We start from the raw sequence: 15,979 nt of genomic DNA, 5'->3' as shown, positions 1-15,979 counted from the left end.
CTGAAAAATGACAAGAATCATGCAGCTCTTCCAAATAAGGAATATATTAGTTTCCTTATACCGCGTTTGGCAAAAGCTACAATTTTTGGCTGAATTTTCTTGATATGGATTAACAACGTTTTTAGCTTTTGAACAAGAAGAGATTTGAAAAATCCCGTTCCCGTTGAAGCATGTTGATTGCCATTCCCGGAAGACAAATCGCGTTCCCAGTAAAAATAAACCCGTTTCCTGGTCCAAAAAAAGGTGAATTCCGGCTCCCGTTTTACCCTTTCAGGACCCTCTTGTACTGTGAATCATCTCAATGCTCAATGTTATGATTCCTTTTAAAATATCTACTTCCGGCGGAAACAGAGCTCTAACACAACGCCCGCAGAGACTCTTGGTCAGGACACGTCGAAATCCAAGATGGCGTTCACGTTTTACAGCTTACTGGAAGCTTGCCTTCTTGTTGTAAACGCCATGGCTATTTTGCACGAAGAACGCTTTTTATCAAAGAGTAAGTCTGTAGTCCTGCTGTTTATTTATGTGTAGGGGATTTTTAAGTAGGGTTAATTGTTTAAGTTTCCGAATAATACAGGGAGACATTTGGATTAAGCTTCAAGTTTCCATACTTTTCGTCACTTAAGTCCCATTTGCTTTTATTATTTTTGTTTAGAAACGCTTAAGCACGTTTTTATCGCAGAATGCCTGTTCAACCTAGCATTTTTTTACCTGTACTCATATGTGTCAACCCAACTTGGACAGAAATCTTGTGAAATCGAGTGAAATAAGTAAACTAAGTAGATATGCTTACTTACTGTAAATAATGTGAGAGCCAATACGGGTGAATACAGAGAATGTATGAACATTATCACAAAAATTAGGGTTGTGATGAGGTCCAAAATTTTGTGCCACCCACCTAATGTATCTGAGTTGACAGCTATGGTTCTACAAAACATTATGAGTGTACAATATGTAAGTGTAATGCACTAAGTCAATTGACATCACGGAACGGCGACCCCCGGGGACATAACAGGAAAATTAACATTCATGTGGTGTTTAAAGCTCGTTACTTTCCAAGTCACCATGGTCTCTGGCACTGTTAAAACCCCTGATACATGGCCCGGTGTTTTCTGATAACCTTCCACTATAGAAAGTCATACTTCAATTCTAAAGGCTGCAGATTTTGTGGAATACGTTTTTTTTTTTTTTTTTTTTGCAGTCAACACAGGAATGAATTTTAAAATGTTGTCCTGAACAATCAACACATGTAAAAGAGTATATTACAAACCATATCACAAGGACAGGAGCTCTGTATAATAAAAATATACTAGAATCATATCTGTATCATGGAAACCTTCTAATTGGTTTGCTGGCTGCAAGTCAAACGGTCATGGTACACCCATCTCCAAGCTCCCCCTCTATTATTTTCAGCTTGGGCTACCCCCAAATTTAAAAAAAAAAATCATCAGACATCGATAGCGAGTAGATTTTATTTTTAAGTCCCCCAGGAAATAATTTTAAAATGTTGTCCTGAACAATAAGCACATGTAAAAGAGTATATTACAAACCATTTTAATGAGAAGGAATACTGATAATGCTTTTCATTTAATCTAGAAATGTTGCTCATGTGATGATTCTAGCTCTAAAATGACTACTAGCATAAATTAAAAATGATTGATACCTTGACTAGCGTGTGCAAGGCTTCTCGGCCAACCAGAGAGTGAACGTTTATACTGAAAAACCAGTGGGTCGTTGCTAGGGAAACTTCAAGATGTTAAACATCTGCCAAACATTTGTGAAATGAAATGAATTTAGGCATGGCATCATTGTTTATGAATCTCTAAATTTTGATGACGTCATTCAAATCAGCACCTTAGGTTGCTAAGTATGTGCCAAAGGTGAAAAATCATGCTTGACTATCTTTTTTTACAGTATTTGCTGTTTGATTACGTTTTTCTTGCCAGTTTTGGCGTTTGTTTTCAAAGCTAGAAATTTCGCCCACACATTAATTGTTTCCTGTCATTAGATTTTCACACCTAAAATTGTGAGGTTCCCGGATGATCGCGCACATGCCTAACAACCGAATCGCCAAGTAAAGAGAAATGTCCCAACACCTTAAGATTTTTCTAAAGCTTGCCTAAGATGTTCATTTACAGAGATGTAGACTTATTACTGTACTGATTCCTTGCACCTATGGAGAGCTGGTCCTAGCATCAAAGTTTTTTTTATGTTCTTCTTAACTGGTCAGCAAGATAAAACAAATAAAATCTACTGTACACTAAAAAAATTTAACATCCTCAAGGAACACAAAATATTTGAGGCCTTCAACACATTTCACTGTATTTTTTAAGTATTTGTATATGCATGAATCATGAAAGCCTGAAAAATAACTATTCGCTATAGGCACCACCTCTTCTTCGTACTGAACATTGTTATAATGTGTTACTGATTTTTTCTTTTTTTTTTTTAGTTGGCTGGGGTTCTGACCAGTTATCGGGGTTTGGAGAAGAAAAAGGAACAAAGCATCAAATTATCAACTTAATTCATTCAGTTCGGACAGTTATGAGAAGTAAGTAGGATGACAATATTTAGAATACAAAGTTTCCATTCATAGGAATAAGGAAGTATTTTCAGATGATATAACTCTGTTATAACTTTGGTTTTAACTCTTAGGGCGAGTATCCTAAACATCTTACATGTAATCACATTGGTTGATGGTCAAATATACAATCTGCCATCAAATGGAACAACCACAAAATTGGTTGTACTCCCTTTGTTTGTTTTCCCCCTTAAAAATTGAGTGTATTATACTAATCAGGCCTCAGGGTGTCTGATTTAGTTCGATGTCTGTTTAGAAGATAACAAATGTTTTGATTGATAGAAGCTTAAAGCCATTTTGATGGTTAATGTTCCACACCAAGGAATACTCAAAATAGTTGTAACAGATACCCAAAGAAGATCATTACTGACATAGTTTTTTCTTCCACAGTTCCTCTCATCTTCCTTAATTCAGTGACAATTGTTTTACTACTGCTAATGGGATGACAGAACAAGCTCAAGCTATAAAAAAAATTAAACTAAGTCTACCTACAAATACAAAGCAGGCAATAATGCTTCGGAACTCTGGAGTGAATATGGATACTGCTGAGTACTACTGAGTACTACAAGAACTTTGTTTTTTAATCAAGCTGGCTTGCTTCAATTGTTTGTGTCTACTGTTTGGAGTCAAGTCTGTTTGCAGTAAACAGGCGTCCCCAGGATTTCTTGGACAAGTGTCAACACGTAAAATGTATGTTTAGAAGTGGCTTTTAGAACCCGAATTCCATCCTTTTTTTAAAAAAAAAATTCAGCCAAAGTTGAGAGAAGGGACATGCCCATAGGTAAAACCCTGGTTACACCGCACATGCATTTTTTTTCCTCAAATGTAAGCTTACCAGATAGCGTTAGATTGTATAGGGTGCCTTCTTGTGGAAGATACTGTACTTTGTACTTGTGGAGATACTGTATTTAGCAACTGTGATATATTTTATATTGTCCTAGTCATTAAAGAAGGACCAGATGACAAAATGATGTAGTTCTAAGTTTGGTATGTTTTTGTTTCCCCATAGATCATTATTTTCAACATTCCATTACAGCCCTCTCAGAAACAATTCAGTTGGGATTATGAATTTTTTACTGTCCTGCTCATTTGCTTCTACTCAGTTTGAGTTTAAATAAACTTTGTTTTATTATGTCAGTAATTCCCTGAGTTTTAAAAGATGCGGTAAGATGTGAAATCGAGAGGGCTGGGTTCGTGTTGACAAGTACTGCACAAACATTGAATCTCTCCTGTCATAGGTTATCATGTTATTGAAACAGGCTGGTAGCCAAGATTTTGAGCATTTTCTCTTAGGTAGCTTGTCCTAGCTAAATTAATTTTCCTTCATAAGAGAGTAAACCTTCAAGTCAAGTGTGTGTGTGTGTGTGGGGGGGGGGTTTCGTGTTTGTTCCCACAACACACAAGATATTCAATTTTTACCATGCAGTGTTCCTTCAATAAGTTTTAGGGCTGTTCTTTTTTATGGATACACAAGGAGAGAAGCTTTTGCGATAAACCTCTGAATGAAGTTTAGATTCTCTTAGTTTTGATTTGGTGCATGTGCGTATCCCTTTTCTGATTTTCAAAAGCCCAGTGTTTTCTGGCACTCTCTCACCAAATGGCAGTCTTGACTGGCTTATATTCTAACTTTATTCAAACCATAGCAGTCAGTTCCTGTTTGGTGAGTTGTCAAATCCTGGCCATGAACTAGTCTTGAGCCATATGCAACATTGCTGATGCCACTATGCTCAGTTGATTAAGACCAAAAAACTGTTGATGAAGTGCTTCAAAGCTCCTGGTATGGGAGTTTTTCATGAGTGGTTTTTCATAAGCCAGTGAAACAAGGTAAAATAGTCAGTGTTCAGCATTACCTAACATAAAGGAACCTAAGAAAGACTTGTGTTCAGAAACCTGTCTGTCTTAGGAAAAAGGGTAGTAAAGAAAGAACAAAAACTTTTGCCCAATACTTTTACTGCATTAAAATACTCTGTTTCAATTTTTTTTCTATTTACAAATGTTATTTGGAATAAAATTACTAAAAACATCACCACAAAACATTTTTTTGAGTTGTATTTCTGTTGATTTATATATTCCTCACTGTTGGCTAAAAAAAAAAGGAAAAAAGTCATTTCAATAGGCCATGTGGGCAATGGCAGTCAAAGCTTCAAAACTAATACAAAGCCACAGGGAAATTAGAATAAATATGCTTGGTTTCCTACCTAAATAATCTGTGCACTGTACAACTTTATAAGTAGATTCTGTCTTAGTCTTGAAGCTTAATCAAAATATGGACTCAAAATCCATGTCCAGATTTAAAAAAAAAAACCTTTTTGGAGAAATCATTCTTTTAGGATAAAGATTGTTAATACAAAGTCCCCCTGAGAATATTTTTTTTTCAAAATAGCAGCCAAACGTTTTTCTTGCAATGGTGTCATGGATGCCAGCTCCATGAATAATTCAAATAGCATTGCTTATCCTTGTAAAGCAAGAGATAGACACAGCAGACATTTGTTTCTAGCGTAAGACTATATGTCAGGCAAAAGTATCCTACATCAAACTTCTTGTTTCAACCTATGCCAAACAACCCACTGTGACCAGTAAAACCATGAATTGTTTCTTGAATATCCTTTCTTTTCACTGGAAAGAACTCCATAAACAAATTCTGAAATTTGGTTCGACAACTTTGATAGGCATGGTGGTAGAAAATATTTCTAGACATTCATGGTTTTCTAGGTCACACTGTAATTAAATTTTCAGTAATATTTGTTAGATGTTCTATGTACAAACATTATGAATTAATTTTTGTCTCCACTTGCTTTGGTTCCTGTTAAAGTCATAGAACCAGCTTCCTTTTCAATGTTTCTAAATTTAAATTTCTATGCTGTGCTAACTTCCCATCATAATGCATCAGTATAAAACAACTGGTTGATTGGACTTTTCTCAATCAACTTGTTTAGAGATGACACTGTTTATTTGTGCTTTCTCAGTCCAAAATATCTTGAGACCTACAAGAGAGAATAAAAACAAATCAGCCACAAATCTGTCAACCTGCTGTGCATAATTGAGCAAGGCCTAACAAAGTATTCTATATGAAAACTTTGCACATTAATACCCTCCCTGGGTACAAAACATTGTTCTTACTACTGATTCCAGTGTCTAATCTAGTGAAACATGGATTTCACAAATGAGTATCTTGGCTGTCTCTTCAGCATATCATTTCAAAATAAGCCATTCATTAAAAAGATGTGAAATTTGGTTTGGGAGTTCCCACAAACCACACTTATTTCCAATCCTTTATTAGTGGGATGGTTGGATTAACAAGTTAAGAAATTGGGCCACAAGATGCAGAGGCAAATTCCATCCCATCAAATTACCACATTCATCTTGGTGTTTATCTGTGTGTATGTATTATTATTGCTAGAAAACGGATGTTTCAGTTCCCAAATGTCTGTAATATCAAAGTTATCTTTGCAAATCCAATACATAGACTGTTTAATAAAACTCCAAGGGAGCAGAGCCCACTTAACAGCATTCCTTGCTATTTATAGAAGAAAAACAGTTTTCTTACCTCTTCATAAATGGTCCAAGCCATAGCAGACATAAGTGTTCGACGAACAGTTCGCGGCACTAGCCCTCTGAACAAGCCCTCTATACCACCTGCTTCAATTATGGCAACTACTGCAGCTCTATTGCTAGGGTACATGTAAGGGTTCATTTGTAAGCGCGTCTTGACGACGTCAGCGGGCTGGGTGACAACAGATGCCATGGCACCTGCCATAATGCCGCATATAAAGTTTTGCCCTGAAGTTAAATCCCCCACTTGCAACAGCCCCTTCGCCCGTCTTTTGATTTGTGTGTAGAACATGAGGTAAAGACCAGAGAATGGCGCATCACGGGCTACTGTGGCTACCAGGCCACTGTACAAGCCCCGTCCACCCTCGTTCGTCCAGATCGAGACAAGTGCCTGTCTCATACTTGTGTAGTTAAAATTTCCACTCTGAGGAATACAAAGTCCAGATTAATAAAGTAGCATGAGAATCGGTTCTGTATGTTGAAGATTATGAATTTTAAGGTAGTACAATCTTTCCAGGATGTATTTTGCAAGGCGTATTTCAAACCATAAATACAAAATCTGTTCTAACATCTACTTTGAAAATATGTTGTTCGTGCAAAATATGTACAATAATGGATAAAATATCAGCACGCACTACATACCTCATATCTTGTTTTGACTACAGTCACAGGCATCATACACACCCCTGCGATGGTGCGTGCAGTTGCCCCTAGCACTATGGACTGGAGAGGCGACGGGTCCTCACTGCATAACAAGCGCCAGACATGACATTTAGCATCCACAGCAACAGGACATTAATAAAGTAGCAAACTTTAATTCAGGGAGGGATACAATTTGATTAATGGATTTTGTGCCACCGTGAAGGGGCCTAAGGTGCTATTTGCGACATGTCGAAAGTATCTTACCTTACGAAGGAGCTCAGACCATGCAAAGAGGTGAAGTACATGGCTACTCCAGGCACACACCTGTAGATGGACTGAAAATAACAACAAACAGGTGAGCCAGAATTAAAGAAGGTTAACCATGCCGCCATTTTGCGCTCCAGCACAATACTGAGTAACTCAAAGAATCGGCCAATTCAGGCGAGTAACCAAGATATTTGTGTCCAAATGTCATCAATAACGTATCAGACTTCATTCATAGATTGTTATATTAAAGTTCTTGCAAACAAACCATTGTATTTATAATGATAAACAAGATCAAAGGAGTGGTTGATTGACATTCTTTAAATAAAGATCTTGGGGTTTACTTAGTAGGAAAAACCAAACTCATCACCTATCCTATCATTTCGAAAGGACAATTTTCAAGCTTGGAGAACCAGAGGCATAAAAAAACAGGAACTCTTCTACTGGCAAAAATTATAACATGCAAATTATAGGTATTCTCTTGGTTCCTCTACATTTTCTACCACAGGTACACCAAGCTCACAGTGTGATTATGCTGCTGTACGTTGTGATTCTAATGCACTAGTCATTTGAAACCCTCACCCCCATGGTCCCAGGGAAGTGTGGGTCAATATGGGGGTTAGAGCACTTTTGTACAAGAATCTGTCTTGAGGAGGCGGGGGAATTGACAGTTTTGGGGGGTTTTGGGACAAGTGAATAGGGTCACAAATGTACTTTGCTCATTTCAGTTTCTGGTTTGAGACTCTTTCTCTTCTGTAGCAAGCAATTCCATGTATCAGCGAGTGGCATGCTGCACCCCGAAATGCCAGATAAAGATTATTGATTTTCCTATTTTTTTTTCAGTAACTGTAGTCTTTACGGTTAATGACACAAATGAACTGGCTGAAGTGTACTAGCTTTAAAAGATAAAGGCTTTTTTCAGATGACTTGTTGTCTTAAATGTCAGGTAGTTGCCTATAGTTTGCATCACGAGGGGAAGGGGCATTTGACTGCATTTTTGTCCCAAGGAGTGGGGGCTTTTCTGTTTCGTACAGGGTCAAAGTCTAATCCCCCACCCTTCCCCAGGACCATGGGGGTGGGGGTTTCAATTGACTAGTGCTACGTTGTGGTGTCCACAAGATTAATCTACTATAGAATACTGCTATAAGTTCGTCTAGAATGTAGGTCCAAAGTGCAAGAATTCTGTGGTGAATAGGTTTAATAACTATTCTCGGTGGTGAGAGCCGAAGCGGGGGACCTACCGGTGTTAGTCCTCTCCATAAACCGGCAACATGATCAGCGCGAAACACAGTATAGAAAGTGTAGAACATGCCGCCATTCCTACCACAGAAAAAAAATGAATAATCGATTTTATCTCAAACTTAGCAGTTATAAATTATGAGGGTTTGACAATGTTAGCATATGTTCTTGACTTAATCGTACAAGACGATGTAGATTTTAGAAACTGATTGATCGAGAGAGCCTTCTAATGGTACTGTCTCTACACGACAAAATGGATGAAATACCACGAAAACGAAATTAGGAGCTCATGTAGCTTCTTTTTTCGAACAGGTGATTATATGAAGTGACACGCATATGGCGATTTTATGAAGTGAAGCAAAGCGAGTTCTCTTCCGAGACGATGGGAGGTTATTCCTTGTTCGATCACCTACCCGCTGGCGATGGCTCTAGTTTGAAGCCTTGTTTTCACAAGATCCAACGGCTGGAATAGTATGGTAGAACATGTACCACTGAAGGCGCCAGCCATAAAAGCAGTGGGGAGTGATGTCTGTGGGAGAAACAGTTGAATTTTTGAGTGAAATAATGAAGTTATCGCCTGTTTAGGCGAACGACATGGCGAATAAACGAAGGCCGCACCAGAACCGGAGAGCAGTCGATAGCTTTAAAATAATAGCAATCAATACCTTTTGCTTCATTGCTTCCTCTCCTTTCTTTCTTGATGTTACCTTTTCTTTCCTTTCAATGTTAAATATAAGCTTATCACCGTCGGCTTCCACTTTAGCCGAGGCAATGACTCACGGACAGGCCCATAGTCACAGAGATACAAGCGCGCAAACAGAACAACGAACAGAAAATCCAAAATTTAGGACACTTCCTCCCGGTTTCGCCAGTTGAGGACAGACGTGCGGACGCCTTTGTCGTGGATAATTACGAATCTAACGCCGACCATTGCAAGAAAAACCTACTCGTTCGACTTTCTTTTTCGTTTAAACTCAAGTTGTTTTTTTTTTCGCAACAGAAATTACACCATGTAAAACGTGTATTGGGAGCGCGTGACTGTGACGCGTAACCGGGCCGTCTGATTGGCTGCTAAGCCTTGTTTCGATCTCTGATTGGTCGGCAAAAACTTGTTCAGCAGGTTTTTTCAAACACCAGTAGGAGAGGATCAGACGTCAGACCAGTATGACTACACCACAGCTCTCCCAAATAAGTTGTGCGCCCACATGTGTTCACAAATATGGAATAAGGCTGTTTTTGTGGTATGGTTTTGTTTACGTAGAGATGTACAAAACATGTTTTGATATCTCCTAGGGCTCTCCCAGAGAAGCAATTAATACTTATGTTATAGAGAAAATACCTAAAAATATATATATATGTTGATCTATAAGGCGATTGCTTCAAGTACTCGCTGAACAGGATGAACGAAATATTTGGAGTTAGATTAAAGTCAAGGTCAATGTCAATACTCCTGAGGATTCGAAACCCTTAGTAAACTTAAATATCAAGCTTCCTCGAAATGTTTCACCCCCAATAATAAATAATACATAAAGCGGAACCTCGAATAGCGGGATACTCGGTATTTATATCGAGTACAATTTGCAAACATCACGAAATCAATCTATCTCCCCAGTAGTCTCACTCTCGAACCTAATACATAATACGTGTACGGGAACATCGTATAACGATCACGATTTTGTTCTCGCTAACGTACAATAATCTCGATTAAATATCTAATTTTCCCGTCCGTTCGCCTTGAAAATATGTCTATGTTCTAATAATTTCAATCAAGTCTGGATATTCTATAGCCCTCTCATTTGACATCAAAATAAATAAATGTTGTTGTTTACTTGTAACTTACATACATAAATAAAATAATACATTTCAATAAAATTATATAGTTAATACAATAGGACTCACTTTGGAAGTTAGAATAAATTTATCCCTAAGTGAAAGCACATTGAGGGCAGTGAACCAAAGAAATGTTTAAGAAATAACAATTTTAAAACACATTCTCAGCTTTCCTTAATCTTATTTCGGTGCGAACTCTGATGTGGGGATAGTATTTGAAGATAGGACAATCAGCCCTGTCTACTTTCATGGAGCACACCTCGAGTCCACCCCACACCTGAAGAGATGATGCGCTTACCTTTCTTGCCCCAATCAGTGTTGTGATATGGCATTTACAATAAAAAACAAGATTATATATATTGTTTTATTATATCCAAAGTAGGCAGTAAAATCGTTGTCATACATGTCACACAAACAAGTTGCAGATCTCAGGTATCCCAGTCAACCCTGCGCGCAGGGTCTAGTTTAACTATTTAAAACTGGGAAGTGAAGGGAGAATCCTTTTTTACCGTAATCTAAAAAATGAACATCATTTGTTTGGAGAGCACTAGTAATTGATTTCATGACAGTTTTGTTGTTCGGCAATACTGGCTGGTGTTTATGCTGTTTCCCTTGGACATGTTCCCTGCTAGCATGCTCTCACCCTTTAGATCGGTTATCAAAAGGTTGCATTTTTTCTGGATGCTGTATTACTTTTGTAACACTCCATGTCGGATTGAAGCTATAAGATTATTCGTGTCTGAGTGTTATAATCATTTAATGGAAACAATTATAGCGGCGTAGCCAGGTTTTTTTTTAACAGGAGTGGGCCCAAAAGGCCCTTCCAAGGTATTTTCTCCTGTATAGATAATGTCTAGTCATACATTACTGTATTTTTGGCTGCTAGAAGAGGGGGCCCGGGCCCCCTGGGCCACCCCCTGTGACAAATTATCGTAAGCCAGAAAATTGGGTCTCAAAATCGAACCACTACTGCCTAATCAAATTCCCGATAACGCAAACTATTTTTTTCCTTGGTCATAGTTGTCTCATATATCAGGCTGGTAAAGGGGGTGTATGGATCACGTTTCATGGACCGGGCAAATGGCTTTTCACGTTTCACGGACCGAAAACTGGCCAAATCACGTTTTACGGACGTCTTGCGCCTCTTCTTGTGTAATTCTTCCATTTAGAGGCTGCAATGTGGGAAAAAAAAACCTTTGACTAGCAGACTGTTATTTATAATCGAAGAACATGTCACAGACCTCAATACTCGATTAGCGGGACTATTACTAAAACCACAAAAGATTATGTTACAGACCTCAATATTCGTACATGGCCACAAGCTTAGCCGCGCACATTCGGTAAACGCAAGCTTAACCTTTTTTCCGATCGGATCGGATACCGGATGCACGCAGGCTACAATGGGCTCTACGTATCCATGCATTATGCGTTCTATTTTCCTGTACGTTTTGGGGATTACGACCCTACAATCATATAATGATTTCAATCAGCACAACACGTACAACAGGAGCACCTTAAATTATAGCCTGCGTTTCTTGGCATTAAGCAAGTCTCACCCAGTAGAAGCCAAGGTCAGATTTTAAGCAAGAAGGCAATTGAATTTGATTTATATTACTGGGATTCCTAGGAAATTTGTTTTTAAGCTTGGAGGGTGGGTGTTGGCGTTAAATAGAGAGGTGTTTATTAGAAAGGGTCGTTTAATACAAACTAGTAAGCTTAGGTAGGAGGATAGGTAAGATTATATAGGAGGCGTTCTTTAGATATGGAGTGTTTATAAGATCATTTACATTAAATGTAATATTGAGGCTGTATGCCCTTATTCCTTTCCTTCTACTAGTAATTATAGCATTCAACATTTATTGGTTCCTAGTACAAAACACCTTCATACACTGATAATTATTTACATAAGTACAAAATTGTAATCGATGAATTAATGTATTTTTAAATAAACCCTGCTATATTGTAAAACAAATTCTATACTTAGAAACTCATGCAGCAAGTATAAAAATGTAAATTTTGGAAGCATAATACTTCATATAGAAATTCTATTCCTCCTAAAATAGTACTTTATAACTTAGTAGCTCCAATCATTTTAAACTCATTCAACAATTTGACCATACATTTATCAAGCATGTTGATTAATATTGCATGATTAACTTTCCGTATCCATCCCTGTTTCAATGAATTCATGATGCTTTTCTCAATCATTGAATTTTAATTTCTATGTTTGCTCCACTTCAGGGCAAAGAAACAAGACACAAAAAGTCTTGGGTTAAATACAGGGCCATAGCAGGGGGAGGGGCACTGGGGATACTTGCCCTACCCCTACCCCCCCCCCCCCCCCCCAATATTTCCAAAAGTTATAAGGAAATGACCAGTAGGGGCGTGGCTGTGCCCCTAAAGATTTTCTTAATGATTCTGTATTGTGCCCCCCCACCCCCCCGACCCCACAATATTTCGATGCCTGCTACAGCACAGAAATATAAAATAATTATTCATGTGCAGGACTCAGCATTTAATTTTGATAACTTTACCTATGTTTAAATGCTAATAACAAGCCTGTAGATCCGACTTGCAGGACATGGTTTTGTAGGCTGCAAAATTGTATGCAAATTAAATTTTCATCTCAGGATTGATCTACAAAAATCCACTCAAACCACAGTGAATTTCAATCCATCCTTCAATCGAAACGTCTGAGAGTTATTCTTAAAAGTAACAAATAGTACAGGGAAAGTTGTATTTGTAAACTGATGAGAGTTTTGAATATTCAAAACAACATCATCCCACAAGTGGGATCTACAGACTTTAAGGAGAAACATAAGATTTCATGCTTTTTCCAATTGTGGTTATCTTGGGTACAGTAAGAGCAAAAATTTAAGATAAAGCGTATGATATCGTACAGTTTATCCTATGCTACACTTTCCCTAGCTTCCTTCTATAGGTGCAGGGGGTGCAGATGGGGATCTATTCACAGTGAATGGACTGTTCTTGAGAAGGTTGATAATGCCCTCCAGTAAGTCAACATTGAAGTCTGATTCCTTTTTGTATGCTCCATTCTTCTTGTTATTAACTAGAATTGTAACTGTTGAAAAAGAGTACATTTCAGAACTCAAAGAGACCTTCTTAAGTGCAGCCACTGTTGAAGGTACTAAATGTTGGTCATTCAAAGACTATTTTTCATACCTTTTTGATGACACAAATGAAAAAAAATGGGAACAGGTTTTAGTTTAGAAAAATCTGACCTAAAAATGGGGACCAACGTGACAGTGTATACATTTTGCTGCGTCTTTAATTGGAAGGTAATTTGTATTTTCAGTTTTGTTGCTTTTATTCTGGCCAGACTGAGTAACAGTCCTGATGCTGAATGCTTACTAGAGGTACCACTGTATTTGCAACATAAAAAAAATTTAATGTAAAATTTAACTTAATCAGTGACTACATTCTTTCCAGTCTGTAAAATTGCTGCAAGGGATATGGGACAAGCCTGGGTTACAACGCTTGATTTGCCAACAAAAAAGAGAACTATGTGACAGATATTACATGACACTAACCTGCGCCTGCAGTATTCCCACTTTGTATATCATGAAGGTGATCACCGACCATGATTGCTTGGCTAGGGGGAATACCCCACTGTCGGCAGATATACTGCACAGGGGCGGGGTCAGGCTTGGTTGGTTTAAAATCCCGTGTTAGCATCTGAAAACACCAAGACAATTCATCAAATCAATTGAATTTTACTGCTGTGATAGCATGCTATAAAAGCACATAATGAGACTTGAATAGACTGTGGTTAAATATTATTAGGAATGTACTGTGCAATTTTAAATATGAGTGCTATTTGGGATGTCAAGTCCATGGGCAACCTCTTATCACACCATAGTAATATTTCATAAACTGAATTTTTATTTGTTTGATATAAACACAATGCTACAGGTCAGGTGTGGAAAGAATTTAATAAATAAGGCTGCTTCTCTTCATGCTTGGCCAGACTAAAGTAAGACAAGTTTTATTCATTCAAAGCAAGGGCGGATCTAAGGGGGGGGGGTAAATAGGGTGGCTATCCACCCCCCTTTCTCATTAGCCACCCCCTTTGTCTGAAATATGTAATACATCCTTTGTTCTAGCCATCCAAAAGGGTCTGCATCTGGATTTTAGAAGACTGGACCTGCCAAGAATATCTTTAATATTACATTAATGTTTTATTTGTACTGGAATTGGAAATGAGTTGGACTGAATTAAAGATCGGTTGATTGTGAGCTGTAACAAAGTTTTTTTATCACAACAATATTGTTCCAATGGTCAGTGTTAAGTTGGAACAACTTACATGTGTAAATGGACCCCCGTAGGACTCAGGATCACCAAGCACATCCAGGAGATAATCTACACAAGGCTGGGCATTCCTAGTAACGATTGCCCTGTGCAGTCCTTGACTGGCTAAAAACTTGAGAAGTTGACGAACTCCTGGCTGCAACTTCATATTCCTATTACCCTCTTCTTCAAAGTCCTCTATGATTTGGTACAATCTTATTTTCTGTTTCTCAGGCTGCTGTCTGACAAACTCTAATAGATCATAAGGAGGTGGAGGGCAGCCTAGACGGCGGCGAAGTTCAGTGAAATTTAATACAGGTAAAGTTAATGTACCATCAAGGTCAAAGATAACTCCTTTGATGTGTATAATTGCTTCTTTTCCTGATTTTCTAGAAGCCATGCTGGATAATTTTGATGAGAAAATGCGATAGGAAATCTGCCTGAACATAAGGAAGTCTGAATCTTTTTGGCCTGTAGAGATCAGTTCTCGAATGCTCCCCATACTGAAAGAAAAACAGAGTATAAACTCAACAAGTTACTATAGAAAAAATGCCATTTCCAAATAAGAATGAATCAAATTACTTCAATTCAGGTTTGGGTTTCTTCACTTCCTTTGAAATACTGCAATTTTTTTTTGCTTAGTCACAATGAGAGAATGTATTCTGTAAATCTAAATAACCATGCAAATACTGTGAAGCTTTACATGTCATTTGGACATTGTTGAGTGGTTGGTGGGTCAGTTGGGGGTGTGTCTTATGATCAGCCAATGGGAGCAAAGTACATGAATGCTTCATGCTCTGATATGACATCAGAGGTTAGAGGAAAACAGACAACTGAGGCTGTTCACAGCGGGTAAAATTAATAAAGATGGTCGCCAGCCAAGACAATTCTATAAGGATCCCCTGTTCATACGCGTTAGTAGTAAGGTATTAAAATTAGGCTATCGTTAATAAATAATTAAGAACTTGTCTGAAAGAAGTTAAATCGTTCTAGATAGAAAAGGAATCGCTTTTCAGAGCTCGAAATGACACTAGATGCGATGGCTAGCGTAGAAACCACCTATGATCGATTTTTATGTTAAGTTATATTTACCGCTTCAATGACACGAATACAATGAAATGACTACGCAAGGATCTGGACTAAAAAGGATCTTGAAACCATATGTAAAAATGTACTAATAAGTTATGAAAGTAATGTTAATTAATAGTATCACTGCTTACCTTACGCTCCGGCATAAACTGTCGTTATGTAAGAGAACTTAATACAAAAAATTATTCACACTCCTAACCGTCCCAAGATAAGACCTTCATCCAGAAAGAAATGCCTCACCCACTATAGATAGAAAAGACACGTACCAAATATTATACGGATGTCGCCTGATGACGCTTGAAGACCCTGCTTTTCATGTTATTCAGCCATTTTGACCTTTGACGTCACGTTATCGATTTAACTTGACTTGAACGAACAAAGTCCGAGTGATCTATTGTTACGTCATTTCCGCTGAAGGATGGAAATAATGCGTTTCTAGTAAAATTGTGTACCCTGGGTACCAGAGTCTCCAGA

At 38.0% G+C, this 15,979-nt stretch overlaps 3 protein-coding genes and 1 long non-coding RNA gene across 5 annotated transcripts; 2 read left to right on the top strand and 2 right to left on the bottom strand.

The window, feature by feature from the left end:
* Positions 1-358: 358 nt before the first annotated feature.
* Positions 359-3,549, top strand: LOC5517607 (immediate early response 3-interacting protein 1). Its single transcript, XM_001637633.3, has 3 exons — positions 359-496; positions 2,453-2,551; positions 2,972-3,549. The coding sequence occupies exons 1-3, from the start codon at positions 406-408 to the stop codon at positions 3,025-3,027; spliced, it is 246 nt and encodes an 81-aa protein (XP_001637683.1). The 5' UTR covers positions 359-405; the 3' UTR covers positions 3,028-3,549.
* Positions 3,550-4,514: 965 nt separating this feature from the next.
* LOC5517670 (mitochondrial glycine transporter B) lies at positions 4,515-9,301 on the bottom strand. The gene is made up of 7 exons (XM_001637562.3): positions 8,944-9,301; positions 8,692-8,807; positions 8,281-8,359; positions 7,040-7,110; positions 6,776-6,878; positions 6,129-6,557; positions 4,515-5,565 (listed from the first exon to the last, which is right to left on the bottom strand). Exons 1-7 carry the CDS (start codon positions 8,953-8,955, stop codon positions 5,530-5,532), a joined length of 846 nt encoding a protein of 281 aa, XP_001637612.1. The 5' UTR covers positions 8,956-9,301; the 3' UTR covers positions 4,515-5,529.
* A 1,158-nt stretch (positions 9,302-10,459) lies between these two features.
* On the bottom strand, positions 10,460-15,907 carry LOC5517669 (uncharacterized hydrolase YOR131C). Of its 2 annotated transcripts, none has more exons than XM_032362090.2 (4): positions 15,772-15,907; positions 14,433-14,919; positions 13,660-13,804; positions 10,460-13,190 (listed from the first exon to the last, which is right to left on the bottom strand). In XM_032362090.2, exons 2-4 carry the CDS (start codon positions 14,916-14,918, stop codon positions 13,033-13,035), a joined length of 789 nt encoding a protein of 262 aa, XP_032217981.1. In that variant the 5' UTR covers position 14,919; positions 15,772-15,907; the 3' UTR covers positions 10,460-13,032. The 2 variants fall into 2 exon arrangements, with proteins under 2 accessions (XP_032217981.1, XP_001637611.1); XM_001637561.3 differs by having other exon boundaries at positions 15,637-15,792.
* Positions 13,187-14,371, top strand: LOC116601371. Its single transcript, XR_004289980.2, has 2 exons — positions 13,187-13,485; positions 13,559-14,371. It is a non-coding gene; the product is annotated as an uncharacterized LOC116601371 (long non-coding RNA).
* Positions 15,908-15,979: the final 72 nt, after the last annotated feature.

This window comes from Nematostella vectensis, chromosome 5 (assembly GCF_932526225.1).
Source record: "Nematostella vectensis chromosome 5, jaNemVect1.1, whole genome shotgun sequence".
NCBI classification, from domain to species: Eukaryota; Metazoa; Cnidaria; class Anthozoa; order Actiniaria; family Edwardsiidae; genus Nematostella; species Nematostella vectensis.
Note: the sequence above shows the minus strand (reverse complement) of the source record. Positions and strands in the feature narration are given on the sequence as shown.